The sequence below is a fragment of the Pseudopipra pipra genome, chromosome 11 (genome assembly GCF_036250125.1).
Source record: "Pseudopipra pipra isolate bDixPip1 chromosome 11, bDixPip1.hap1, whole genome shotgun sequence".
In the NCBI taxonomy this organism is placed as follows: Eukaryota; Metazoa; Chordata; class Aves; order Passeriformes; family Pipridae; genus Pseudopipra; species Pseudopipra pipra.
Window position 1 is genome coordinate 12,290,353 of NC_087559.1, and position 26,812 is coordinate 12,317,164.

General features: G+C 47.4%; 1 protein-coding gene across 1 annotated transcript; it reads left to right on the top strand.

The window, feature by feature from the left end:
* Nucleotides 1-1,596: 1,596 nt before the first annotated feature.
* RAB7A (RAB7A, member RAS oncogene family) lies at nt 1,597-22,153 on the top strand. Its single transcript, XM_064667530.1, has 6 exons — nt 1,597-1,699; nt 17,735-17,795; nt 18,860-18,986; nt 19,751-19,969; nt 20,502-20,630; nt 20,798-22,153. The coding sequence occupies exons 2-6, from the start codon at nt 17,743-17,745 to the stop codon at nt 20,891-20,893; spliced, it is 624 nt and encodes a 207-aa protein (XP_064523600.1). The 5' UTR covers nt 1,597-1,699; nt 17,735-17,742; the 3' UTR covers nt 20,894-22,153.
* The last annotated feature ends 4,659 nt before the right edge of the window (nt 22,154-26,812 follow it).

Sequence of the window (26,812 nt, forward strand, 5' to 3'; positions counted from 1 at the left end):
AAAGAGAGCTGAGGAACACCCTGTAATTTGCTATTAATTACTGCTTTTAACAACCCAGCATGTGGTTCTCCTGTTAAACTCCTGTTAAATGCAAGGAACTGGGACAATCTCAGCTGCTGATGTGCCCAGGGCCCAGTCCTGGGGCTGAGCTGAGAGGGTACCTTCTTCCCCATCCAAAGAAACCATGTGTGTTTGGGAGGGTTTTCTCCATCATTTCACTAATCAAAGCTTTTCCTCTTTTGTCCACTCCATGTTTTAACTGGTACCAGGTTTTTCTACAGCATTTTGCATCTAATGGGACACCTTTAAAAGCACTAACAAACTAGATGTTTCAAGTTCCCTTCTCTGGGGTCTGGAGCATCTCTCTGATGAGGAGAGACTGTGGGAGCTGGGCGTGTTTAGTCTGGAGAAGACTGAGAGGGGATCTCATTAATGCATATAAATATCTCAAAAGTGAGTACCAAGAGGATGGTGCCGGACTCTTTTTGGTCGTGCCCAGCAACAGGATAAGGAGCAATGGCCATAAACTACAACACAAGAAGTTACACCTCAACATGAGGAAGGACTTCTGTACATTGAGAGTGGCAGAGCACTGGAACAGCTGCCCAGGGAGGTCATGGAGTCTCCCTCTCTGGAGACGTTCTAAGCCCACCTGGACATGTTCCTGTGTCACCTGCTCCAGGTGACCCTGCCTTAGCAAGGGGGTTGGACTGGATGATCTCCAGAGGTCACTTCCAACCCTAATGATTCTGTGATTTTCTTTTTAGTGTTGCTATAAGTAGCTTTGGTCCTTTTATCTCTTTCATTAGCTTTAAAAATGCTTCTTTTTCCTTGGTTGCTCTCCTGAGTTCATGGGTTACCTAAACCCACAACAGTCACAAGCTGGATGAATGCATGAGAATATTCAAGTATTTGGTGAATAACAAACTCACTGTCAACAGAGTAGAAAATATGGATTTAACCTTGTACCACCAGGACTGTTGTTACCCCATGGACTAAGGTCCAGAGAGTTTACACAGTCCCATTTTACTTGCCTGCACTATTGATCTGAATAATCAATCTGAATGTGTCTTCAATTGACATCTTTTTACTTTCATCTTCTTTCCTGACAAATGCTGTTGCTACTACCCCACTCCAGACCACAGCTGAGATTAAATATATATATATATTCTAAAATATAACCTCTTTATTTCTAATAGCCCTCACTGAGGACGCTTTTCCCCCACATACTAATTTAACCGCAGAGGCGGGCAGTTGCCTGCTATTTCTTCAACACCTTCCAGAGAAGACCAAAGGACAGATTCGCGCCCTTGGGTCCCCATCTTTTATTTCGGAAAGCGTGAAGGTTTCCCCAGCCCCTTCCTGCTCCCCTCCGCCCGGGGCGTGGTGTTCGCTGCCCTCGTGCGATCGGAGGCTGCGGAGGAGGCAGGTCCCTTCCCGCCCACCCCTCTGGACAGCACTATGAACATTTATTTCGCAGTAAGCGCAGCGACGAGCTCCGCGGGGCCCGCGCCCCGCACAGGGCGCGAGATGGCGGGCGGGCCGCGCGGTCACGTGTGGCGGGCGGCGGTGACGGCGCGGCCCCGTGATCGGAAGCCGGCGGGGAGGCGGAAGCGGGCGCGGGGGGCGGCGGGGCCCATTAAAGCGGACGAGGCGGGCGGGGGGCAGCGATCGGGCCGGGCCGCGGCGGCAGCACCAGGTGAGCCCGCGGGGACCGGGCGGTATGGGGGGGCCCTGCACGGCTACGCCGGCGACGGGGGGGGCAGGGGCGGCTCCGCCCCGGGCGGGGGGCGCCGCTGGCGGCCCGGCCCCGGCGGGGCGGTGGCGCGGTCTCGGCGCTGTCTCGGTGCTCCCGGCGGGCTCCGCACCACGGCCTGGCCCGTTTGCCTCCCCCCACACCGAGCTTCCCGGAGCTGGGCCTGGCGCGCCCCCGGGACAATGCAGGGGGGTCTCCCCGGGAAGCGGCCCCTCCCCGCGGGCCTCTCCCGGGATGCGCGTTTCGCCAGCGCTTTGTGGAGCCTCCTCTGCCTGATGGGCTCGCGGAGGCCCGAGCGGTGCCTCCCGGGGAGGGAGCGCATTGTCTGAGCCGTGCGGTGCTGCCGTAGCTCCTCGCGGAGCCTGGGGAGGCTTTGGGGGGGCGCTGGGCCGGGGCGGTGAAACGCTGCTCGGGGGGTCGGTGGGTGTCGCTTTTAGGATGAGCCGGCGGTCCTGGGAGCGATTAATGTGACCGAGCAGGCGGCCGAGGGGACTGGCAGTTATTGCGAAAGTGGCTGTTGGTGCGTGTAAAGCCTGAGTCAGTCCGGAGAAGTATTGGACTGGATGTTGGAAGTGCTTTTGGCTGTGAGTGTATAAGAAGGTAAATTAACTGGTAGTTGCGTTATTAGTCTCCAGGTATATATAGACAAATAATTATGGAAATGCCTAATGGTTGTGCTGAGGACAACTGCACTATCCTCCCTGTAAATAGAGGGATTATTTTAGTAGTGAAAAGGCTGTCTTAATCCGAAGAGAGGTAACCTCAGCATCCAAATGAGTATGTCTTGCCTAGTGTCTCCAAACCTTTCGAGTTGAAGCTGGAATTCTCCCTGAAAGCTAAAAATATTTGCTGATAAACAGAGCTGTTGTGATACGTGTGTATGAGGTTTTTGTATGTAAACTGAGAACACATGACAGAACAAAGTCCTCCCAATTGTAAGCAAGCTGTTCTTTGTTTGACACTTGCCAATATGGAAGCCTTAAAGCTTTCAGCACTTGCCACTGGCTGGCTAGCTCTGGCCTGTGCCTAACACTTTGTGTATCCGTGTGGGAACTGTGGCTAGGGGAAGTGGAGAGTTCTCTTTTTAGGGGAGTGGTACATAACCAGCTATGCCATGGTATTTGGCTGGCTATGACTTGAAGGCTGTGGTGGTACCAGTATTGTGTGATGGGAGCTGTATCCTGGCTGTGCTTCCAGTAGAACCAGGCTGCTGGAGTCAACATACTCTGCTCTCTCAGGAGCTGAATTTGAGGTTAAAGTGGGTGGAGTCATTTGAATATTCCCTGTTAAATAATCAGGGCTCTCTTGCTGTACTTACTCAGGAAGAACAAGTATACTTGTCTCTCCCCCTCCCCCTTGTGACTCCCAACAGCTGACTGAACACATGACTGGCCCTCCATGCACTAATGAGTGGACCCACCATGCCTGGCCGGAGTCCTCAGAATTAGAGCAGCTCTAATACTGTTACTTTCAATCACTGCCTTATTTTTTTTTTCCTTTGTGTTGCTGTTAATACTTTACTTCTGGTGTAGAAAAGCTGTGAGATGGGGTTAATCTGACCCCTCAATAAGGAAAACTTTTAAAATCCAGTAGTGGTTTCTTGCTCTCCCAGGCTGCAGTGAGAAGTATAACTGATAAGATGCACAGCAGTAGCTATGTTTAACTTTCTTCTTCCCTGTGATATCATGCAGTGGTCCCTGTCCTCAAATACCCTAATGATAGTTCAGCACAGAATCATAGAATGTCCTGAGTTAGAAGAGTCTCACAAGGATCATCAAGTTCTTAGTCCTGTACAGGACAACCCTAGCAATCCCACCACGTGCCTGAGAGTGTTCTCCAAACACTTCTTGAACTCTGGTAGCCTTGGTGCTGTGACCATTTTCCTAGGAGCGTGTTCCAGTGCCCAGTCACCCTCTGGGTGAAGAACCTTTTCCCAGTATCCAACCTAAGCCCCCCTGATACAGCTTCATGCTCTTCCCTTGGTTTCTGTCACTGGTCACCAGGGAGAAGAGATGGAGAATGTGGCACCCCAAGAGTTGTACCTTGAAGGTGCCAAGCTAAGAATTTAAATAACTGTGTAGCAGACACTGCACTACAGCCATCCTGACCCTCCTGCTAAAGCCAGGGAATCAAACTCTTTGAGTAGCACAGACACATTACGACACTGAATCCTTAACTGAAAGTGGAAAATGTACAAGCTCTGCTCTGAAGTGACCTGGGAATATACTGCTTTGTTTGGTTTACTACCCAAAATGAGTGCTTGAGGGCAGGAGGGTTCTCAGATTCAATTTCTACAACACCTTCTTAAAGCTCCTGTTGTAAGACTCTTGTGTTGGAAGATCGTGTGAATTACCTGTTGGAGCAAATCTCTGGCAAAGCTTGTCCTTGAGGAAGCATGACAATTACAATCAATCCATCTGTGCAAAACTATAAATAACTGTCTCTAACATGTATGGGATTTTGGTCTGACTTCTATGTGAAAATGAGACTAGTTTATGCAGAACTTAACATTTGGCTGTAAACAAAATTGCCTATACTTGATTAGGGTGTGTTTTTTAAATGCTGCATCGTGAGAATGCCTGGCAAACCCTAGCTTGAGAATAAGAGCTATGAAATAGGGTGCTTGGATGTTTGCATTCTCTAAAACTGGTGGCTGATATGGACTCACAGATACTTACTGGTGCCTGTCCCTGTTGTTATAATACAGCAATTTCTTCAGTAACTGAAGTACATTGGGCGTTTGATAAACAACTACAGAACCCTCACCTTGTGTGCTGCATTGTTCCATTATGTCTTCTGGACTTCTCAGCTGTGACCTGACCTACTCTTAAGCCCTTGTTACTAGGGCCTGATGGACCTATGAATTTCTTGCAGAGCTGTAGTGTAGTTTAAAGCTTGTTGCCTCAACAGAAGGTAGTCCAGATAAAACTTCGCCTAGATGCTGAACTTGGCTGGGCACAAGCTGCCTGGGTGCTGCTTGTCTGACAGCAATCTTGCGTCCTTCAGATACTAAAGTGCTTCATACTTGCACAGCATTGTCTTGATAATTGCAGTTTAATTGCCTGATGAGTTAGAGTTGAGTTGGCTTCCCCCTGCAGCTTCCTAAAACGATCCTTTGTAGTTGCTGTATAACAGTCTGCCTTTGGAAGTAGTTGTGAGAGGAGATTGTGAGGATAAAAGGGTCACACTCTGCAGCAACAATCCAAACGGGAGCTGTGCATCTCAGAACTGAATTAGGTATGGATAATTAATCGAATGACAATAGTTAATATACCATGTTCTGTTCTGCAGTTACTGGCTCTGTTGAAGATCCTATTTCTCTTTAAATGCACCTTGAATAAAACTTGCGAATGAATGCCCAAGGTCAGTGACTGCACATGTGCTGCTCAGAAATAGCAGGTGGTGAAGGGATACCCCTCTGTCACATGGCTAGTCTCTGCCTTCCAGCGTGCTTGTTGCTTTTGCTCTCTGTTCGTGGGGATGCAGCTCCCGAGCCCAGCGTGCTGCTGCATTTTCTGCTCGGTGGAGATCTGCCGTGGTGATGTCATTGTTGCTGTGAGCGCTGTTCCTGCGAGGCTGCTCCTCCTCTCTGGTGCCAGCAACCAGCGCTCAGTCCATTGGGGAAGCTTTGTCAACACTGCTGTTGCTATCTCATGGTCAGTGACCCTGGTGAGGGAAGCAAGCTCATCAAGGCCACTGGAGCGTGTTGATTTGCAGCTGATCTCGAATAGCCTTGACTTCTGCTGGGAAACCTGTTATTGAGGCCATGGCTGTCTTCACAGGGCAGTGAAACTTCAGGAGGGGTGCACTGCCTTTGAGATGGGATTGAAGCGTAAGCTTGTGGCACAGATTCCTATTTGTATAATTTAAAGGTGCTGATGTAGTGAGTGATTTGCTCATGCCTCTCCACAGCCATTTAAAATGCCAACTTAAGGTGACTAATTGTGTGTAACTGTACTTGCAGGAGTTTCAAGCAGGAATTGCTAAATGAAATCAAGTAGATCCTTTTAATGTCAATTAAAAAACCCTTGTATTTTTTGTAGTCTGTTCTGTGCCACTTCATACTGTAACTGGTCAGTTGACAGACAGGCTGGACCAGTGAAGTTTGGTGGACAGAAGTGAAGGCCAGCAGCTGGAGCTGCCTGCGGAGCCAACCTGCCTGGAGTACCTGGACCTTGGTTTCTGGGGCTACCAGTTTATCTAACAAATCTGTGCTGAGGCCTTGATCTCTTTCCAGCTGGAAGCAGAATCCTCTTGAAAGTAACCTGCTTAGTGCTTGTCTCCCTCAAGTGGGCTGAGTCACTCAGCTCCCAGACATGGATAATGATATCTGGAGTCCAAACTGACACAGTGGTGCCAGTGTCTCAGGCATGAGCAGTGAGATGGTTCTGAGGCATGCCTAGGCCTGACCTCTCCCTCTGTCTGACAAGAAGATGCCATTTGCCATCAGAGCTGTCTTAATCTTACCATGCAAGTGAGGTTTTTATTGGCCCTTGTGGAGCTTCATCAAGAGAATAGCTGAAGTGATAAAGCATTCATGCAGGATCTGTGCAGGAGGTATGAGGGTATGAAGTATGAGTGTGAAACTGAGTATCCATAGTAGGAATTCCTTTTAGGCACTGACTCAGCTGTCATGGCAAGCTACCTGTTAAGACTCTCCTCCTGGGACTGGTACTGAAATACTTGTCCATCCTGCTCTGCAGACTGTATTAGCATAGTAAGAGGTATTGAGTGTGTGTAGGATCAAGAGTTCTGCTTGCAGATCAAGGTGTAGTTCTTAGATTACAACCTGTCCCTAGAGGAAGCTTCCTCTCTAGAAGATTCATTACTGAGAACAGGACCTTCTGGAAGGAGGAGTAAGGTTTTTGCCATTAGTGTTGATCTTGTACTTCCCTACATCTGCTTGTCTGGCAGTAGGATCTCCCATCAGTATTTGTCCTTTCTATTAAGCTTCTCATGCTGCAAGAGAGACAATATTCACTCTTGGATCTGAATGTCAGGTGTAAGTTACAGGGTCTGGCAGGCCTCCCGAGGGCCGTTGTTTGACTTGGTCAAAGTCTCCTTCCAGTCACTTGTTTCCTTCCAGGCCTCTAGGAACTGTGGCAGCTAACAGCCAGGAGTGGATAACCAGGGATTGTTTACCACTGCCAAGGTCCAAGACCTGTGCTTTGCTTACCACTGCAAAAGTTATCTAACACCTCCTATTTATGTTTCTGAAACCGAAAGCATGACAAGAATGTGTGAAAACTTAGGAGGCTGTAGTCAAAACTAGAAATTAATCTGAGTACTTGAAAAATACTGTCAGATACGGTAAAGATCTAACAACTCAACTGTTTCTGAGTGCCGTGGCTGACTTGCAATATTGTGAATTCGATAGTCTTATCTTCTGGAAATGAAGATTAAAAGCCAGCTGCCCCAGCACTGTGCTTGGTTTACAGAAAGCAATGGGGGAATTGTCGGTGGGGACGTGAGAACCGTGCTGGGCCCTTGGTATTCATGTCGGGGTTACCGAAACTGTTGGGTGGCTCTGTGCCAAAAGGCTGACAGATAGGACTGTATAAACTGGGCTGTATGAGCACTGTAGCTCTGCTCCAGTTTAAGATTTGTCCTGCTGATGGGAAAGCTGTCCACCAAGGAGGCTGTTCTGGTAGAGGCAAAGCAACATGGAAGCTGTGCTGGTGTAGTGCAGTGCTTTGCGTAGGCAAGGCCCTTAGTCAAGACACATGGCTTGTTGCCTAGTGTCTCCCAGCAGCCAGCAATGTGCTCTACTCTCCTCCCACATCCTGAGATTGTCTCCCCCAGGGCAGAATAGGGGAAGTTGAGCTTGCTCTGATAAAGGGGGAGGGGTGTTAAAGCAAGCATGCCTGTTCTTGTAACAGCTTGATCCTTGGGGAAAATCTGCTGGGAACTACCTGAAAGCCTGCAGGATTTACGGGGGAACTGCTTCCTCTGGGAAGATAGGGGCACAGCAATATTGATCCTTCAATGACATGACTTTGAGCCTCCAGGAGAAGGGTAGCTGAAGATCTTGAGATGCTTGCTATCAGTCTGGGCTCTGTACGTCTGCCCATTCCTGGGAGGAAGACATCCTGTGGAGTAAGGGTTCTTTAGGTGCTGGAGGAACTGGTGGACTAAAACTTCGTGACTGGAAACATCCATCTTTCTGTGAAGCTTGTGGATGTGGCTTTCTCACAGAGCTGTCTTCCTGTAAGCTGAAGGCTGCTGCTTCAGCAGGTCTGGCTTTCTCTCTGGGAGTCCTGGTCTTCTTACTATGTGGCATTGACTCTAAGAGGAACTTCCTGCACTCCTGTCCTGCTGCAGCTGCAGTCTCCCAATACCTGCTGCACCTGTGGAGATGGTGATCATCTTCAGGTTCCTGAGGAGCAAAGTGTTCCACCTAGAGTGACTGCCCAGCATAGCTGGCTACATCCCTGGGGACATTTTCTGCACTCCCTTCCCTCCCTCCCTTTGGCTCAGGGCATTTATCACCTGGGAGATCCTACATGTGCTCCTGTGATCTTAGGCTAAGCAGAGTCTGGGTGAAGTAGTGTTCCTGTAGACAGCAAGAAATTACCTCCAGACCTTTCCCAGTGCTCCTAAGTGCACTGGTGGTTTGATTGAACACAGAGAAACATCTGCCATGGTACTGTAAGGAAATGCATCTTCATACTTGTTTTACTCCTACTTTCAAACCACATAGCCAGATCAATGTGATACCTCCTCAAGAGAACACGGCTGTTGTGATACCTAAACCAGTAGAGATCAGCTTTTGGCACCAGGGACTGGGGCTAGTCCTACATAGTTTGGACTCTTCTAGGGTAGAGTCACAATTCGTTATGGCAGCAAGAAACTTGTTTAGTTCCACAGCTAATATTTAAATACTGTGCAGGCGTAAAACAACTCTGATCTGGAGAAATGCCAGGAGGTGTAACAGGGTTGTGAATCAGTGAGGCTTGGACTGAAGAGCTTGGCTTTGAGAACTTGGGCTTTGAGCCTGACTGATCACACGCATCAGTGCCTCTGAGGAATGCAGTGCTCTCCAAATCTCAGCCCTGAGGGAACCATAGCTGAGCTGAGACCTCAGGCAGGGCAGACCCCTTCTCATGTGCAAGTCCTGTGATTCCACTGCAGACATGGCTTCTACTGGTGGCATTGCTTCTGCCTTCCCTGTGTCACCTGGACTCCTTGGCAAGCTGGCCATTGGCATGTCCTCTCCAGTGAGCTCCAAGTCCTTGTCCACATCAGGGATGTATGATAGAGCCTTCAGCTGGGTGTTGAGGGTATGTTTGGGGCAAGCTAAAACCTTACTGCCACTGAAAGGAGCGTCTTACCCAGCACTGGCTCTGGAGCTTCCTTGGTTGCACCAAGAGGCTATTCTGCTCAAAACTGTTCCAAAGTTTCTGCTTCCCAGCTGGATTTCCTGCGTATTTCCCCAAGATGCATGTTGCCCCATCATTCTCTTTAGCACTGAGCTGTTTTAAGAGCATGTTATCCATGAACAGCAGCAGAGTGAGTAGGCTTGGTGTCATCTCCACCTGGGAGCTGCCTCACAGACCACGTCAGTTGGCTTTTAGCACCGTGTCACACCAGTTTGGTGCTCATTTTGAAGCAGACAATGAGCAGAACTTGAAGCCATGTGGCTGAGCTACAACTGGTGACTGCTGCTGCTGCTGGTTCCTGAGCTTTGTTTGGTTCTAGAGCAGCTTCTCCAGCACTGGAGGCTGTAACTCCACCCTCAAAATGAGTTGGAAACTTACTGCAGACAGCTGTAGTCTAAAAAGCCAATTCCTCTGGGATAGTGAAACATGTTTTAAGATTCTATTTTGATCTGAGCTAATGTGTTAGCAGGCATCTAAAGCTCTAGGCTGTTCTTCAAGCAAGTGAAGCTTTTGGCTTAGGACTCCCAGATGGGAGTGGGATATACTGGACAGCATACCTGCACCTGACAGCTTGCAATATAATGTTTTACACAAGGTATCAAAAATTAATTTGTAGCTGATGCTCCCAGCTCCCTGAACAGAGGTAATTTCTGCCTCACAGGGCTGGCTGGGAAAGGTACCAACTGGACAGAAGCCTGCTCTTGGTGGAGCTGCAGTAAGGAGCAGGCAGCTGAGCTGCTCCTCCTGAGCAGGGAACGATGAGCTGTGCTTGAGCTCTTGGCTGGGTACCAGCAGGACGGAATATGTTGGTTAGAACAGCATCATAAATGTGTGGGGAGGAAGGAGGTGGAAGTTTTGAGATGCTACTGATACAGCAGCAGCTAGAGTGTACCCTTTGGTGAAGCTGTCACAGGAATATCTTGCCGGCTGCTTTTGGTGTGGGCTTCACTGGAGCTGACTGCTGCTCTGTGGTACATCAGCAAGGCCTGGGGGCACCTCTGAAGCACCTCTGAGTGTATGGACTGTAGGAGCCCATTGCCCTAAAAAACAACCCATTTACAGAGAGCAGTCCTTGCAAGTTGTCAACCTGAATGACAAGATGTTCTTAATTTCCTTTTTAGCCAGCATGTGTCCCCACTAAGTGTGAGGCTTTCCTCAGTGGATTCTTCCAGTGAGCTGGGGAAGCTGAGCTACTTGTAGACCTGTCATGGAAGTGGAAGAGAGTACTGTCCTGCTTGTGCTGCCCCTGTCAATGCAAGATTCAACCTGCTGTTATAAATTGTGCTTCTATAGTAGTCCTTGGTGTGAGGATGCTGGGCATGTGCTCCACTTATAGAACACTTGAGTGTGGTAAGGAAAATATGCAGGCTCTGTAGCAGTCAAAAAAAAAATAATTCAAAGGCAGCCTTATTTCTAGTTTCTTCCTTGAAGGCAGCTTGATACCTCTTAAGCCATGTTGATATGAGATAATAGGCCCTGCTAATTGACCTCTGGCTAATGCTGAGCTTCTGCCCAACTGAAAAGACAGGACTTCTGCCCTGCTCCTGGGCTGTTGTGTCACTCTCGGGAGAGTGCAAGTCAGGTGTTGAAGGTTCATAATCTAATGGTCTCAAGTATTTGTGTTGAACTGCTCATGCTGTTACTTGTGGCTTTGTGTACTTGTGTTACTTGTAGTAGACACAATGTCTTTGTGACCAGCTAGTAGGAAACAAGATGATGCTGTTAAATTGTAATTGGTAAAGCTGTTCAGCCCCACCTTGGGCTCCTGCTCCAGTTCGAGACTGAGGCTTCAGTTCAAAGATGTCTGGACCACTTGGACACTATAACCAGGAACTGTGATCCTGGTCAACTAATGGCAATCACAGACTATCTACCTTTCTTCAGGATGAGGCCTTGCATTTTCAGAGTAGCTGAATTGGAGCAAATTCCTGTGTCTACTCAAAGCCTTAACTAAACCATGGCAGGGTACAGTGTGACCATAGGGCAAGTGATGTGTGCCAGGCTGTTGGTGTGCTTGATCATCTAAGAACAGGATAAGCATTCAGTGACCATCTTATTTCAGTGGCTGAAGATCTAAGCAGAAATAACCCCTTGAGGTCCCAAACATGCTAGGGAACTTGCTGCTTCTGAGAGGGAACTGGTTCAATCTGACTGAGCTGGTCCTGAATAATTTTTCCAGCTTCAGTTTCCTTGAAGAAATGCAGAACCCTTGCGGGGGGGGCGGGGAGGGAGGGATTAAAAATAGTTCTTTGGTGTAGTACAGAGACATACTGCTCTGCAGCCTCCCCCATGCAAGAGAACAGTGAGTAGAGCTGCTGTTTCTGTGTCAAAAGTGCACTTAGCTGCATTTTAGGGCACTTTTTCTGCTTTTCAGGGCAGAAGGTTCTTCCAGTATTCAGGTTTGCCCATCTTCTGCTCAGTCTGGTCACTGTGGTGAGCCCACTGTCATGTGTGCCCTAATGGAGACCTGATCTATCCAGATCGCCTTGTCCATGGTGGGTGTTTTAGCTGAAGGTCCTGTGATACAGTGGAGAAGTGAATGCTCTGCTTATCAGCCACAGCACCCAGAACTGGCCTGCAGTGCTTCAGCTTCAAATAGGCCTTTTTGTGGAAGGCTAGACCCCTGTCTACTGGGTCAGGGGAGCAGCAGTAGGTGCCTCACTGTTTAGCTCTGCTCAATCCTTGCTCACCCACTGCTTTGTGCCTTCTTGGCACGGTGTTGAATATTCCTGGCAGAGGACACAAGGCAAGAGGTGCAGTCCAACAGCCTCGCTTCAGCATTCAGCTGGCTTCTAGTGGAAGGTGCAGATGGCAACCTGATAGATGTAGGACCAGAGAATTCCTGGTCAAACATCCCAGTTCTTCCAATCTCTTTAAATATGTTAGGATTGTGACTTGAACTGATAAGAGTATGCTGCTGCTTAGGAAGCTCCATGGAGGTAAGATTCCACCCAAGGCTGGATGATTTCTAAAACTGTGCATGAGCAACCTACAGTGTTCCTCCTGCAAGGCCTACTTCTGTTAAAGGGTAGCTAATCTAAGGTCTGGTCAATGCAAGCTCCTACTGTTCTTTGCTTGTACCAACCTGATTAATATTAAAATGCCTGCATTGTGACTTGACACGTGTAAAAATCTCCAAGGAATCCTTAACCATCCATTTCTGCTTTGAGTTAAAGCAGCTGTCTTAATATAGCAAGTAAAAGGACAGTTGCAATGTACTCTGAAGAAACAAGGGAAACCTAATTAGACTTGGCATAGGCTTTATTTGCTCTTGTATCTGTGATGCTGTAGCACTATGAAGCTTCATAGGACAGTTTTTTTGGCCCTTCCTTTCGGATCAGGTAAGACAGTGACACTTGCAGGTCAGGTGTTATAGGTTCTCCCTTGCTGCTCCTGCAGGTGAGCCTTACAAAGGTTATAACAGAACTGCAGAAGAGAGTGTGCTGTACCAGCTTAATTTCGTGAGGGTCAGCATATTATTAATGGCTTTTTTGCTTAGAGGATCGGCATCAAAAGTCAAGTGGAAGGACTCCTCTCCTGTACTGGAGACAGCTGTGTCATTCCTTTGGCACCAGTTAGGCCAGGAGGAGGAATGATGCTGACTGGTCTCCTGGCTGATGTGAAGTGTCTGGTGGCTCCTGAGCAGAGCTAGCTGGGTGTGCTGCTGGCAGGCTGTGGTCTGAGCAGTCATGCAGGTGATCTCGCTGCAGGAGACTTCACACAGTGTAAAACACAACTGATGTCTTGGATCAATCTTAACAAACAGGTTTTTCTTCATGGTACCTCTGAAAAAGGAAGTGTTTGTTCAGAAATGCTCCTGGGACTGGATGAGAGTCCCGTGTGAGCTCACACACTGCCCTCTGAAGGGCGTGTGTGCCTCTGACAGGGTGCTGCTCCAGAATAATTATATCAAATACCATAAAGACAGACAAGCTGCATTATATAGTGCAAAATAGTCTTAGTGCTGAGTCAGTGGGATCCCAACTCAACTCAAGCCAAGCTCCTTCTTTGTAGGAGCATGGGGGAAACCCTGCACAGCCAACATCTCAGCTTACCTCAGTAAATTACCTCAGTAATTTAGTGTTTCTTGCAGGTATGACTGGAGAAACTCCTCATCTGAACTAACTGCTCCTTCAGGTATTCAAACCTGCTTCTTCTGTGAGCTAAAACTGTCTTCTTCTTGGTCTTCCATAGCTGATTTTGTACTAGCAAGGTTCATCAGAAATGAGATCTGTGTAGCTTAGAGCATGTATGTGGGCTCCATTTCTGGGACACAGGCAGTAGTGACTAATGCCATGTAATGTGAGAAACAGCCTGTGTTAACAAGAGAATATCATAAATTGCCTCTGACTTCATGTGAGCAAATCTGAGTACTGAACCTGGCTCAAGGTTTGTTGGTTGCACCTTATTCTATTGACACAGCAACTGTAACCAGGATTGACTGAGGTATTTCTGAGCTTACTTAAAACTGTAATGTGTGGAAACGTTCTCTGCCACAAAGATGTGTTTGCTGTTGACTTAGTATGAGCTGAAGTCATCTAAGTCTTTTGCATGATGTTAAGACTGTAGTAAGACTTCAATTATAGGACTTTCAGAGAGCACTGGTGTCTTGCACTTAGAGTACCTCAGTTTGTTAAAAAAACTTGTGTCTGTAAGCAAACATTGGAGGAGACATGTCCTGTCCTTGGAGTGGTTTGACCCTTTAGGTTGCTTCGTAAGAAACCCTTATTAAGGTAAGGAGGATGTCTTCAATCCATCTAGACTGAGGACCTCACTAGGACCAGTCAGATGTCTGTTCAGCACAAACAGACAAACAGCTGCTTTGAATCTGCTGTTGGAGACCTGCTCAGCCACACAGAGCATGGTGAGGATGAGGGAACTAGCAGAGATGCTGCTGTAAAGAGCAGCTCGATACTGCTTACACTTAGAGGGGTTTCCTTCTGTAGGAAGGCTCCAGGAGCTCAAACACTGGTACTTTCTCCAGGACCTGGAGATGTGTTCTCTTCTTGTATTAGGTCTTTTTATACCTTCAATGAGAAGATTAATAAGAGGGCTTGGCCCATCAGCTGGCTGAGTTTCAAGGCAGCATCAGTCAAGCCTAGTAGAACAGGGGTGTAAAACTGGGCAATGTCCACTGCTGGCCCCTGATGGGGCTGGAATTCCTCACTGTCATATGGCCCAAACCAAATACCAAGCTGAGGCAGCTCCTTCTGTGCTCTGGCTCACATCCGTTGCATCACCTGGATGGAAGCTGTGTCTCACCTGACCGGTGCTGGTGAGGCAGTGACAGCCCTTCACTGCTGGGCAGCCCATCAGCTATGACAGGGAGGCAGAGTCAGCTCTGACTCAGACCGACTTCCTATGTCTGCAGGTGGCTGCTCAGCTGAGTTGCTTCCAAGGTAATGAGTCTTGACAGAGCAGTTTTCCCTCCCTTCTTAGTGGGACTTCAGGCTGTGTTGAACTTGGATGATAAGCATCCAGTGAGATTTAGTGTTGCAATTTAGGACTCTGCAAATCTCTCCCTAAGCAAGAGAACTAATGCTAGCTGGTCCAAAGCTGCTTTGACTACCAGGAAGCAGTGAGCTGCAGCAGCCAGTGGCAAGTGATACTGAAAACACTCCGAGGAAAATAGAAGCAGTGCCCAGGAGCATGCTGGGTTCTGGCACAGGCACTTCAGGGTGAGTTGTTTTCCTCTGTCCTGAGGAAATCAGGTGACTCGCACTGGACCTGAACCTATGCAGATGTTTTTCATGACAGTTCAGTGTACACAGCTGTCTTTAGGCTGCTTCAAAGCTCTGCTCACTCCTTGCTCCACCTGGGCTGATTGTGCTGCAGAAGTCTCTGGCTTGGCTGGCGCAAATGTCACTTGTGTTATGTGCTTTGCAGACACAGGAGGCGCAGGCTGCTTGAAGGAGCTTCTGTGGTCTGTTCTCCTTGTGGCTGTAGGGGAGACAAGACACAGAGTGTGGATCTTGGCAAGAGCAGAAGGAGGACTAAATGTTGGTGTTGTTGACAACTTTCAGCTGATTCTGTCTTGGCTTGTATTGCTGGGCTGCCAGTTGGATCAGTGAGCAATGCAATCCCTTGGAAAAGAGAGGTGTTTACACTTGGAGAAACTATCCTGTACAGACTCTCTGGTATCTGTTAATACCCATCTAAGGGTAGCATGAGCCCTGTGGGTGACCTGTCACTGCTACTCCCTCAACAGCCCCTGGTTGTTATGGCCTGAGCAGTGTTTCCAATCTAGATATATTACCAGGTGCATGAGTGCTACAAGGATGTCATGAGGTTATGCAGGGAGAAAGCCAAAAGTGCAAAAAACCAACTAGAACCTAATCTGGCTACTACTGTACAAGACAGTAAAAAGTGTTTCTGTACATTAGCAACAAAAGGACAGCTAAGGGGAATCCCCATACTTTATTAGATGTGGAGAGCAACAGTGACAAAGGGTGAGGAAAAGCCTGCTGTATGTCTTAGACATCTTGAATCTTGGGATCAGTTTTGGGCCACTCACTGCAAATCACACATTGAGGTGCTGGGGGCTGTCCAGAGAAGGGCAACAGAGCTGAGGAAGGGGCTGGAGCACAGATTTGACAAGGAGCACCTGAGGGAATTGAGGTTGTTTAGTCTAGAGAAAAGGAGGCTCAGGGGGGACCTTATGGCTCTACAACTCCTTGAAAAGAGATTGTAGCCGGGTGGGAGTCGATCTCTTCTTCCAGTTAACAAGTGATGGGACAAGAGGAAATGGCCTCATGTTGCTCCAGGGGAGATTCAGATTTAGATTTAGATGATTTCTTCACCAAAAGCACTGTCAAGCACTGAAACAGGCTGTCCAGGGCAGCGGTGGAATTATTGTTCCTGGGGGTGCTTAAAAGCTCTGTAGATGTGACACTGAGGGACATGGGTTAGTGGTGGCTTGACAGTGCTGGGTTAATGATCTTAGAGGTCTTTTCCAACCTAAATGATTCTGTGACTGTGAGGTGAGTGCAGTCCAACAAGGTGTAGTTGTAAGTGCACCACTACTACAGTGGCTGCAGGAGTGCTCCTTCTGCAACTTTCATGGATAGCAGAAGCTAAAACAGTTCATGTCTTTTAACCCTCAAATCTTGAGATGATTAAGATCTGTTTCAACTGGACTGCATCTAGTAAGAGGCTTTTACAGCTTGGAGCATGTTACTCCCTGTAATAGTGGGCTGAAGTGGGTGCAGTTCCTCAGCAGATTAGGCTGTTGTGTATCCCAGGAAGCACATAGGACCCAGCTGCTTAGAAGACACAAATTCCTTGTTGTAGAAGTGAAGGCTTCCTTAGCTGTGAAAGTCAGGAATAGCTCCCGAAGAGTTATGTGGAGGAGTTGTGTGGTGCAGTGAATGTGGTGCAGCAGGATGGGGAATTTTAGGGTAACCAAGTCCCCACGTAAGGGCTCAATACCTGAAGCCTGTTGTCAAGGGTCTTTGAAGTCAAATAGCACATCTATCAGCATCTCCTGGCTCCTCTGGGAAAGCCAAGGAGTCCTTGTGTTGTGGACCAGGTCACCACCAAACCAGACTCTGTGATCTGATGAAGCCTAAGCACCTAAGAGTGGTTTGTCCCACCCTCTTCCTAGAGGTGTGGAGTAGGAAAGGTGTGCTCAGCCACTAATGGCAAGACCTGGAACTTGCTCTCAGTGTGCTAAAGCATACCCAGAAGTGTATTCAGGCCTGCTGCAGCTGATGTACTTGTAACTGCTTCAGTGCCCTGAAGGAGACCTGGGAGCAAGTAAGTGTGGAACTCTGGAGCTCAGTTCTCTTGCTAATTGGACAGACTGTTAGTGGCCTGTTTGGAGCCACCTGCCTGTAAAGTGGACTGGAATCATGGCAGGGTACAACTGAACAAACAACTCATCTCACAGAGCAGTAGGCAGAATGTTGAGGCTTGTCACTGTAACCTTGTCTTTCCATGGAAGGTGGGGTGGCAGCAGTCAGCTTTGTGTGCCCACAGCAAAGCCACGGAGTCTGGTGGCAGTTTGCTTTGTAATTCACCTGTTCAACTGGCCTGTGTGGCTGTTGCAGCTGCTTAACCACAGCATGTCATTGGGATTCAGTACTTTCACAAAGCACAGCTGCTAGACAGAGCTGTCATACTTTTTTCTTATTTTTTGCTGGGAAACTACTCAACAACATAAAAAAGCTTGAGTGTGGCATTAGACATGTCTGCTTACATCTCACTTCCTGGTCTGTGTAAGAATTAGCCTGTGTAAGGAGCTGGTATGATTTATTGCACTGCCTCCTGCAAGGCAAGGGAGATGACCTGGGCTAGTTTATCCACCAAATGGCCTGGAAATAGGATCCAGAAAGATCTTGGTACTGTAAAGGACAAGTGCTTGGCTCATCTACCTCTTGGTATTAAATTGCCCCTACTGGTCTGACATGGCCCTACCTGTGAACTGGGCAGACACCTGGTAAGTGTAGCCTTGAATTGGAGTCTGGTTTCAGGAGTGCTGGGTCCTGCCTGTCGCTGGCTCCTTGCTGGGAGTCAGGTTTCTCAGACTTCAAACTCGCTGCTTTCTTCCTTGAGGAATATCATGCTAATGGTTTCTGATGGAATTGTTCTTCCTTTCTAGTGTGAAAGATGACTTCTAGGAAGAAAGTGTTACTGAAAGTCATCATCCTTGGAGACTCTGGGTAAGTGGAGGAGCCTTTAAGCTGCTAATCTGTATCTGACTAGAGCAGTGCTCTTGACTAGTGGCAGCCTGGATGCACTGTAAGAAACCAGCAGTGCAGGGAGGAGAGATTTTACAGCCTCAGATAGCTGTGTTACCTTACAGGTTTAAGAACTCTTTACTATCCTCTGTCCTGAATGTGTCCCTGCAGTTTAATGTCTTGAAGTCCTGGCACAATATTAAATGGGGGAAATGTGATGGACCAATCACTCCAGTAGCAGAGCTTAATAGCCTTTCTGCAGGAACATGTGCTGTTGGAATGAGTATTTCACTTAACTGAAAAAAAAATATCACTAGTAAGCAATCTTAGGTGGCTTCCTAAAATTCTGCCTCTGTCGGAGACACAGTCTATACTGAGCCATCTGCTTTGCTTCCCTGGTCTGGCTGGAGTCTGCCCCTTGGAGTGAGAGGCTTTGCTCTGTGCTGTCAGCAAGGAGCCTGCTCTGCTGTCACAGGTTACTTGCTGTGCAGGCTGTAACTTGATTCCTATGACATAAGGCTTATTTATACCACTGTGCCCAGCAAGCTGTTGTTCAGGGAGTGTTTCTCAGCCACAGAGAGGGCATGTGAGCCTCTAAACTGGCTCTCTGGGGAGGATCTCCACCTCTGGGAGTCTAGCAGATGTGTGTGTGAGATCTGAGATTGTTCCTGCACCTCCTTCTGCGGAGCTGAAGATACTGTTTCTGATGGGTTTCTCAGAGGCACAGTCTTCCAAAATTGCCTTCATGGTCATAATGTGATGTCTGCTCCTTGCCAAGGGATCAGATTAGTGGCGGGGAAATGAGGTTTCTCAAGATGTAATCCTTTGTATCCTTTGGTAGCTAATGCTCTTACTCAGCATGGTGGCCCAGCATCTATTGGTGTGAACCCTTCTTGCAGCAGTGGGTGTGTTTTCTGTGGTTGAAAGGCCAGGAGGCTGTGGAAAGCACTGGGCACTGGGATGTTCTGTTGAGGGTGGTTAATTCAAACGTTGTTGTAGAAACAGCCTACCAAGTCTTTTTTTTTTGTGTGTGTGTTTCTGTACAGGGTGGGAAAGACATCACTCATGAACCAGTATGTGAACAAGAAATTCAGTAACCAGTACAAGGCTACGATAGGCGCAGACTTCCTGACAAAAGAGGTGATGGTGGATGACAGGCTAGTGACAATGCAGGTAAGGAGGGACCCTGCTCCCTGCTGCAAGGGGTGCCTGGCTGCCTAGACCCCACTTGTGTGGAAGCATCTGCTCTGATGTAGTCCAGACTGTGTAGGACTCCACTGTGTGTGGACCTCGTTTGCACTGAACTTTCCTTGGCCATAGGAGCTTCTGGGCTTCTCTAATAATTTGTGCATGGGCTGAACAAGAGAGGGCAAAGATTAGTTTGGGCTCAGCTAAGATCAGCTTTGCCAGGCCCAGTTTAAAAAGCAGGGCTCGATACTGTAATCTAGATCTTGCTAGAAAGATTTACTTCCCTGGTGTTTAAGAACTGGAAAGGCTGGGAAAGGACTCCTAAGTCAAGTCAACTGTTTGTGTTGCCCCAAGTCCTGTGGGTGTAGTGTTAACCTGCCAGCCTGCTTATGTCTCTGGTTAGGTGAAGCTTTCATCTCTCCATGGTGAGACTGCAAGGCAGCAAAAGCCCTGTTGGAGCCCAGGTGCCCCCAAGCACTGCAGGCAGGTCACCTGCTCACCCTAATACCCAAGTCCTGCTTGCCCAGAACAAGGATATATCCCTGGCTGAGGCTGAACACTAAAAGGGTCAACTATCTTTAGAAGATGTTTCTGGCTCTTAATGGTTAGTGCCTACAGAAATTCCCAAGCCTTAAGTTGCTGCTGGCTGGGGACAGTATGTGCCTGGTGGGGAGTTTTGGAATTAATGTCCTAATTGTGGACTGACTGTCAGAGTAGAGCTGGCTTATCTGCCCTCTCTTTTGCTCCAGATATGGGATACAGCAGGCCAAGAGCGGTTTCAGTCTCTGGGAGTTGCCTTCTACAGGGGAGCAGACTGCTGTGTGCTGGTGTTTGATGTCACGGCCCCCAACACATTCAAAACCCTAGACAGCTGGAGGGACGAATTCCTCATTCAGGCCAGTCCAAGGGATCCTGAGAACTTTCCTTTTGTTGTGTTGGGAAACAAGATTGACCTAGAAAACAGACAAGTGAGTACTGGGACTTAACTAACCTCCTCTTAAGAAATCGCTGAAGTGGGAGACCTTGTGGGAACGTGGGAGGGCTCTCTGGGAAGCAGGAGTGGGAGGTGCCTGATTGTGGCTCAGATGTTGTCTGCTACTGGAGAAGGGTTTCTCCTGCCTGGAGAGGTCAGACCCCTGGGCACAGCATGCTCCTGCCCACTGGTGGAAGGATTGCAGCAGCTTCCTGGGGAGATGCAAGGAGAGGAGCTGCTTCTCCTCTCCCAGATGTGCTGAGAAGCTCTTATAGGAGAAAACCAGTGCTCTGTGGGTGCTGGATCAGGCTGTGCCCTGTGGTCTCATCTCCCTCAGCCACAGTGCTCCTTGCCCTGGGGCTGGGTGTGTCTGGTGGTGGGCACTGGTCTCCTGTGTTCTGTATCAGGGCTGTGGCTTTGAGGTCAGAGCTGCTCAGGTTGGATATGAGGGGTCTCTGCCCTTGTCCTGGAAATAAAACCCCTTCCTGTGCAGCAGAAGGTGGTGATGCTGCTCTCTGTCTACCCAGGTCACCACAAAACGGGCGCAAGCCTGGTGCTACAGTAAAAACAACATCCCCTACTTTGAAACCAGTGCCAAGGAGGCCATTAATGTGGAACAAGCTTTCCAGACGATTGCACGAAATGCACTTAAACAGGTAGGGAGAGAGCCGGTGGGTGGCCCTGCGCTGGTCCTGCCTGCAGAGCTCGCCTGCCGTGGGCAGCCTGGGGCTCATCCTTAGCCTTTCCCTTCCAAGAACAGCTCCTTGCATGCTCGGAGCTGCCTGTGGAGCTGTGGCACTGACTCCTCCTTCTTTCCCACCAGGAAACCGAAGTGGAGCTTTACAATGAATTCCCCGAACCCATCAAACTAGACAAGACTGACCGAGCAAAGGCTTCCGCGGAGAGCTGCAGCTGCTGAGGGGAGAGGGAGGGGTTGAGCACAGTCCTTCACAAACGAATATCACACTTAGGCCTTCAAACACACAGCCCCTCTTCTGTGTTTAAAATGAAATTTAAAAAAAAAAAATTGCATCTCCAGCTGCCAAAATCCACCCATCTCCCATGAGCGTCTGAGTCCTGCACTTCAGAGCTCACGTTCCCACACCATCCACATCACACTTCATGGTAACAGACCTTTCTCTTAGTTTAAAATGGAAACTCTTATGTATGTTTGGAACTGAATCTAATTCTGGGTGTCCAATGGAGAGAAACTGTTTACAGGTAATCTGTGTAACAAGTTACATACATTTTTAACTGTCTCGTGTTTTCCCCTGTGAAGGCTGCAACTGGAAAGGCTGATTACCCATAGTTCATTGCAAGCTCAGCACTCAGTCCGACTAGGTTGAGTTTTGTATGTATCTCTGTTAATGCTTGTTACTTTTAACTAATCAGATCTTTTTACAGTATCCATGTATTATGTAATGCTTCTTTAGGAAAAATCTTATAGTACATGTTAATATATGCAACCAATTAAAAATGTATAAATTAGTGTAAAATTCCTGAATTACATGTTCAAGTACTGAAACACAGGTTGTGTAGAAAGTGAGGAGGACACTTGTGACCTGCAGTGTGCTAGCAACACAGAGTCCAGATAGAGGCAGTATTCTGTACAGTAGAGATGAACTATGTAAGCCTTCTTGTTTTGAGGCCAAAAAGGCTTCATCTTCTGGAAAAATCTGTCTGGCTTCCTTGTATCTAAATTCTCAGATTCACATAACAGCATTGATATGCACACTGGATTATTGGATTTAAAATTAAATACAGCTATGAAATGACCTCATTTGTTCACCTCCCCTACTGCTTAACTCCTAACATCCTGGAGCGAGCGTGAGGAGCCAGAGCTGAGGTGTGGTGTCCCTGTGGCTCTTTGTGCTGTGGAAGGAGCTCCTCTCCTACCTGGGGTGTGGTAGCTGTTTCTTGATGAATGACCTGGACTATGAATCTTCCCTTTCTTCTTACTGACTGCTAATCTGGATTTTTGGTATGGAAAAACTTGGCAATCTAGTCCCTTTCCTCTCTTCCTTTCTTCCTGGTATTTGTTCTTGCGTTCGTAGCTTGCTTAAATGGAGCCCTTCTACCTGTTTTCCAGAGGTCTACATTCTAGTACGTAGGCTGAGCTCTTATGTAAAGAGACAAACATGATGCCAATAAACTTAACAAGAACAAACCTTCTTGTTTACTCCTGTTTCTGACTCTCTTTTTTTCCTTCACTAACATGCTTGCTTTCCTCTGTCTCTAGTTGCCATTGTAGCCAGCCAGTGCCTGCTAATTGAAGGATATTTGTGCTTCTTACTATAAAGTTTGTACCTTTCAGGTTGGTTTTTGTGAGTGGGGTGAGCTGGCCCTGCTTGTTTGGTTGGCTGGGGAACTAGGAGGGGATTACCCCTCTGCTTCTCTGGAAGCTGCTTGCAGGGCCAGGAATGGTGCTGGATCAGATCCCTCCTCCATGAGCACAGTCCTTCAGCCCTGTCCCAAGGACATGAAAGCCTCTGTAGAAGGGGGGCAAGGAGGGCAGTGCTGTAAAAGCTCTTGCTGCCCTCCTCTGGGAGGGGGTAGTGAGAAGAGCAGGCTAAGCCCTTCCAGCTCAGCAGCCAAGGCTGTCCTGGGGTACCTTGGAGTATACACTCCCAGGCCCTTCCTTGGTTAAGCCTTTAATTTCTCAAGGCTGGGCATGACCCTCTGCTTGCACTCATGAATGCTGAGCTGAGTCCTGTACCCAGAGGAAGATGGAAAACAAAGTTTAGAGAAATGAGGGCAGTTATTTCAAGAGCCTTCTAACAGTCTTTGTGCTCCATATCCTATTTTATGGCTTTGTCCTATAACGCTTTTCTCACTTGACTGGGCTTTTGCTGTCCACATCAATTTCGAATAACTCTGTGATTGCAACATGGCCTAGTGGGACTCTTCTGTCTGCTTCTTTTGAAAGACTTGGACCTTCTGCTCATCCCCACATCCCCATTTAAAGCAGGGCTCTGCACTTGTTTTCTCTGGATACAGTTCTAATGTGGAGAAGGCCAAGCTGGGGGAGGGGGAGCAATAACCATGAAGTTTTGGGCGAAGGGAATGGTCTGAACTCTTCACCTACCTCTGCCTGCTTTAGCCTTGGGTGGTGGAGCCGAGGCTGAACCCCTAAGAGACCCTGTGTTTAATGCCTTTCCAATCAAATAAACTAGCACTGACCCAAGGCAAAGGGAGAGTCCTCCAGAGGAGGTAGGACAGCTATGGAGCTCCTTGCCACAGGATGTTACAGATTCTAAATGAGAGGGGAGGATTCCATTTGCCACCTACAGATCAATGTTTTTGCAGGTGGGAATACACACAAGTGTGCAAAAACCAGTGCATGAGGCAAGCACTGTGGGAATTGGTCCCCTGCTGTTACACTCAGGGCTGATGGTGTCACAGATGGGGACTCATGTTCCTGCAAGAATTGCTTGTCATCACTGTGGTCTGGAGAAGCTGGCTGGACAGTGTCCCTGCAGGGTAACAATGCACTTAAAACCACTCCCTGTGTCAGTGGGGCCTCATGGCTTTTACTTCTCCGCTGACCTTTTTGCCTGAGGAGTTGCTGGTGAAATGACCACGTGTACAAGGGTGACTTGCTGCTGGGTGAATCCCAGAGGAAACCTGGCCCTGGAAGAGGCTGAGCTGTTCACTGGTTCATGGAAGCAGCTCAGCTTGAGGGCAGGAGGGAGAGACCAAAAGAAGGAGCTTGGCTGGGTGAGGGTTGGTTCCCCAGTCCACACCAAGTGCAACAGGCAAAGCTGCACCCAGCCCTGAGCTTGCAGGGTGGGGGAAGCCGTGCGGGGTCACGGCAGGGCAGGTGCCGAGTCTGGCGGCTGCGGCTGCTCTGCCAAGGGGCTGGAGCCGTTGGGGAGACAGCTGTGTTTTGTGAGATGCTGGTGCAAATATGAAAGTTGGGGAATCACACAACCACATCTGTGCTGCAGGGGCTGTGTGGGGGGAGCAGCATCAAAGGAATTAAAGGCCAACTGCCGTCGCTGGCACGTGGGAAGCAGCACGGAGACACCGACCTGCGAGGCCTGGGGCGGGAAAGCTCAGTGCGTGCCTTGGCAGTGCCACCAGACTGGGCTTTGGGGCTGGACATGTCCTGTGCTGCAGCCTGCCCTGACCCTACAGCAGGAGCCCTCCTGCCGCAGCCACTGCGGGCAGGCAAGGTGCCAGTCCCATCCCCGCACACCTGGAGCCCCAAACAGCTGACACCACACCAGCCTGCCCTGCCCCGACACCCAGGTGTGCAGGGACCCCCGCCTGGCACACACCCCGGGGTGCTCGGAGGGAAGCGTGTGGTATAAACACAAAAACACGTTCAGGATTCTATGGGTACACAAAATGTTTTTAGCTAAACACTGGCACGTACGAGGTTTGCATTCTCAGAACATACACAGGCAGGAATATGTGTATGTATTTATTTATCAGGACACGTATTCTGCGAGCTGGAGAGCAAAACAGCAAGGAAGTGCAAACAAGACAGCACAGAGAGAGTTGTGTGTGTGTGTGTGTATTGCTGTATTACACAGACATGTCTCCCAAGGCTCAGAGACAGAGCACAAGAGAACTTGGTTATAGTTTTCCATTTATGAGACACACGTGGTTGCAGCCTTACCCATGTACATACAGCAGCATGAAGTATTTCTTTCTTCATATACCTATATATTCAGAGAACGAGAAAAAATTATCTCACACAGACATATGGCTATCCTCATATCTATTTTATTTATATTTTTATATAAAAACATTTAAATATTAATTATATAGATATACACATATGCAATATGTATTTTCTATCACCCCCTATATGGAGAGACAGAGATGATCATACACAGACACATTTTAAATTATTTTATTTGCTTTGTGTGTGTGCATGTGTGCTTTTTCTCTTTGTCTACATACATTTTTCTTCCACATGCTTATGTGTGTGTGTTTTATATATATTTAGGTTTTTTAATATAGTTATGTATTATTTCTATATTTCTGTCTGGTTTATATAGAAAAGGGTCGTTTACATGCAGTTGTAGTTTAGCTATTTTTGTAGTTCTTTGAGAAAGAGGAGGGGGAGGGAGGTGGGGACAGAAAATAAAAGAAAATGCAGACTCATAAATAAATATTTAAATAAATTGGATGTAGAGGTGGATATGGGGGTACTTGTGTGTGAGTTGGGAGAGAGGAATGACTGCTCCCTTGTGCTTGTTTTCCATATACACACATACAGGTAGTCAGAATATATGTCAAGATCAATACATGAACACACACACATATAATCATAGAATCAGCCGGGTTGGAAAAGACCTCCAAGATCATCAAGTCCAACCCTTGATCCAACACTGCTGTGGTTACCAGACCATGGCACTGATGCCACATCCAGTCTCATCTTAAAAATCTCCTTCCTGAACTGAGGGGCCGAGAACTGGACACAGCACTCAAGGTGTGGCCTCACCAGCGCTGAGTACAGAGGAAGAATCACTTCCCTGCTCCTGTGCCACACTGTGCCTGATCCAGGCCAGGATCCATTGGCCTTCTTGGCCACCTGGGCACACTGCTGCCTCCTGTTCAGCTTCCTGCCAATCCAAACTCCCAGGTCTCTTTCTGCCTGGCTGCTCTCCAGCCACTCTGTATATGAATATAATGCATATAAATCCTAGATATTATACATGGGGATCAGAAGAAAGGGTGAGAGAGACCAGAGTCTCACACACATAGATACCCTACGTGCATTTTTAGGGTGAGAGGATGTCAGGGTGGTATTTTTTACCATTCTCCATGTAAGGTCTTTCTCTCCCTCTTGGGGGGGGAGAATGGTAGAAAATACAGACACACACACACACACACGGTCAGTTACACATATAAATAAAATAGTGGAGAATGCTCAGTGTGTGAATAGTGCACGCATGCTTCATGTATGTATATATGCACATATGTGTGTGTATGTATAGCAAGAGAAAGAATGAGCAGATCACAATCTCACTGTGAGGATGTATGTATCTGTGCAGGCAGAGAGAGAGGGTGTTGTGTGTATAGATGGGGGGATATAGTATGTGTGTGTGAATATCTCTAATTATATATGTTATAATATATGGAAATATATACTCATATATATGCGTATATATAGCAAGAGAGAGAACAGTGCTCTCTCTCTTGATGAGTGTATATGTATATATGCAGCAAGAGGTGAGTGAATAGGTCAGTCTCCCCTTTTTGTATAAGTATATATGCATATATATGTTCCTGTATTTACAGCAAGAGAGGAGTGCATGTGTGTGTGTGTGAGAAGAAATCTCTCTCTATATATACATATGTATCTATGTGTGTATATCTATCAATGTATCTAGCTATATCTATATACATATATATATCATATTTTGTGCATGAAAAGCTCTCTATCCATTTCTAAATATGTGAATTATGCAGATTTGTGAACAGCTCACGTGTTCTTGCTCTGTATATACATATGAGCATGTAAATGGCACTTTATATATTATATATATATATATTATCTGTGTGAACAGTTTATATGTATATATATATAAGTATGTATATAGATTTATCTTTTATAAAAAAGAGTAATGTGTATATACATATGTATATATGTATATATATTTTTATATATGTATATATATATGTGTGTATATGTATATATGTATATACATATATCAAAATATTAACATATGACTGTATATATTTATGCATCCCAGAAATTATATATGAGGGGAGAGAGGGCAAGAGGTAGAGAAAATGAAACAAAATGTGTGTATGGGTGTGTGCTTTAAAATGTATTGCTCTTTTTCTTGAGTATATGGGTAAATGTATACTTATGTATAGA

Bases quoted from the DNA above. Each gene is read 5' to 3' on its own strand.
- RAB7A (XM_064667530.1), top strand. From the start codon at position 17,743: ATGACTTCTAGGAAGAAAGTGTTACTGAAAGTCATCATCCTTGGAGAC. The intron at 18,987-19,750 runs GTAAGGAGGGAC...CTTTTGCTCCAG, and splicing joins ACAGGCTAGTGACAATGCAG to ATATGGGATACAGCAGGCCA. The intron at 19,970-20,501 runs GTGAGTACTGGG...CTGTCTACCCAG, and splicing joins TTGACCTAGAAAACAGACAA to GTCACCACAAAACGGGCGCA.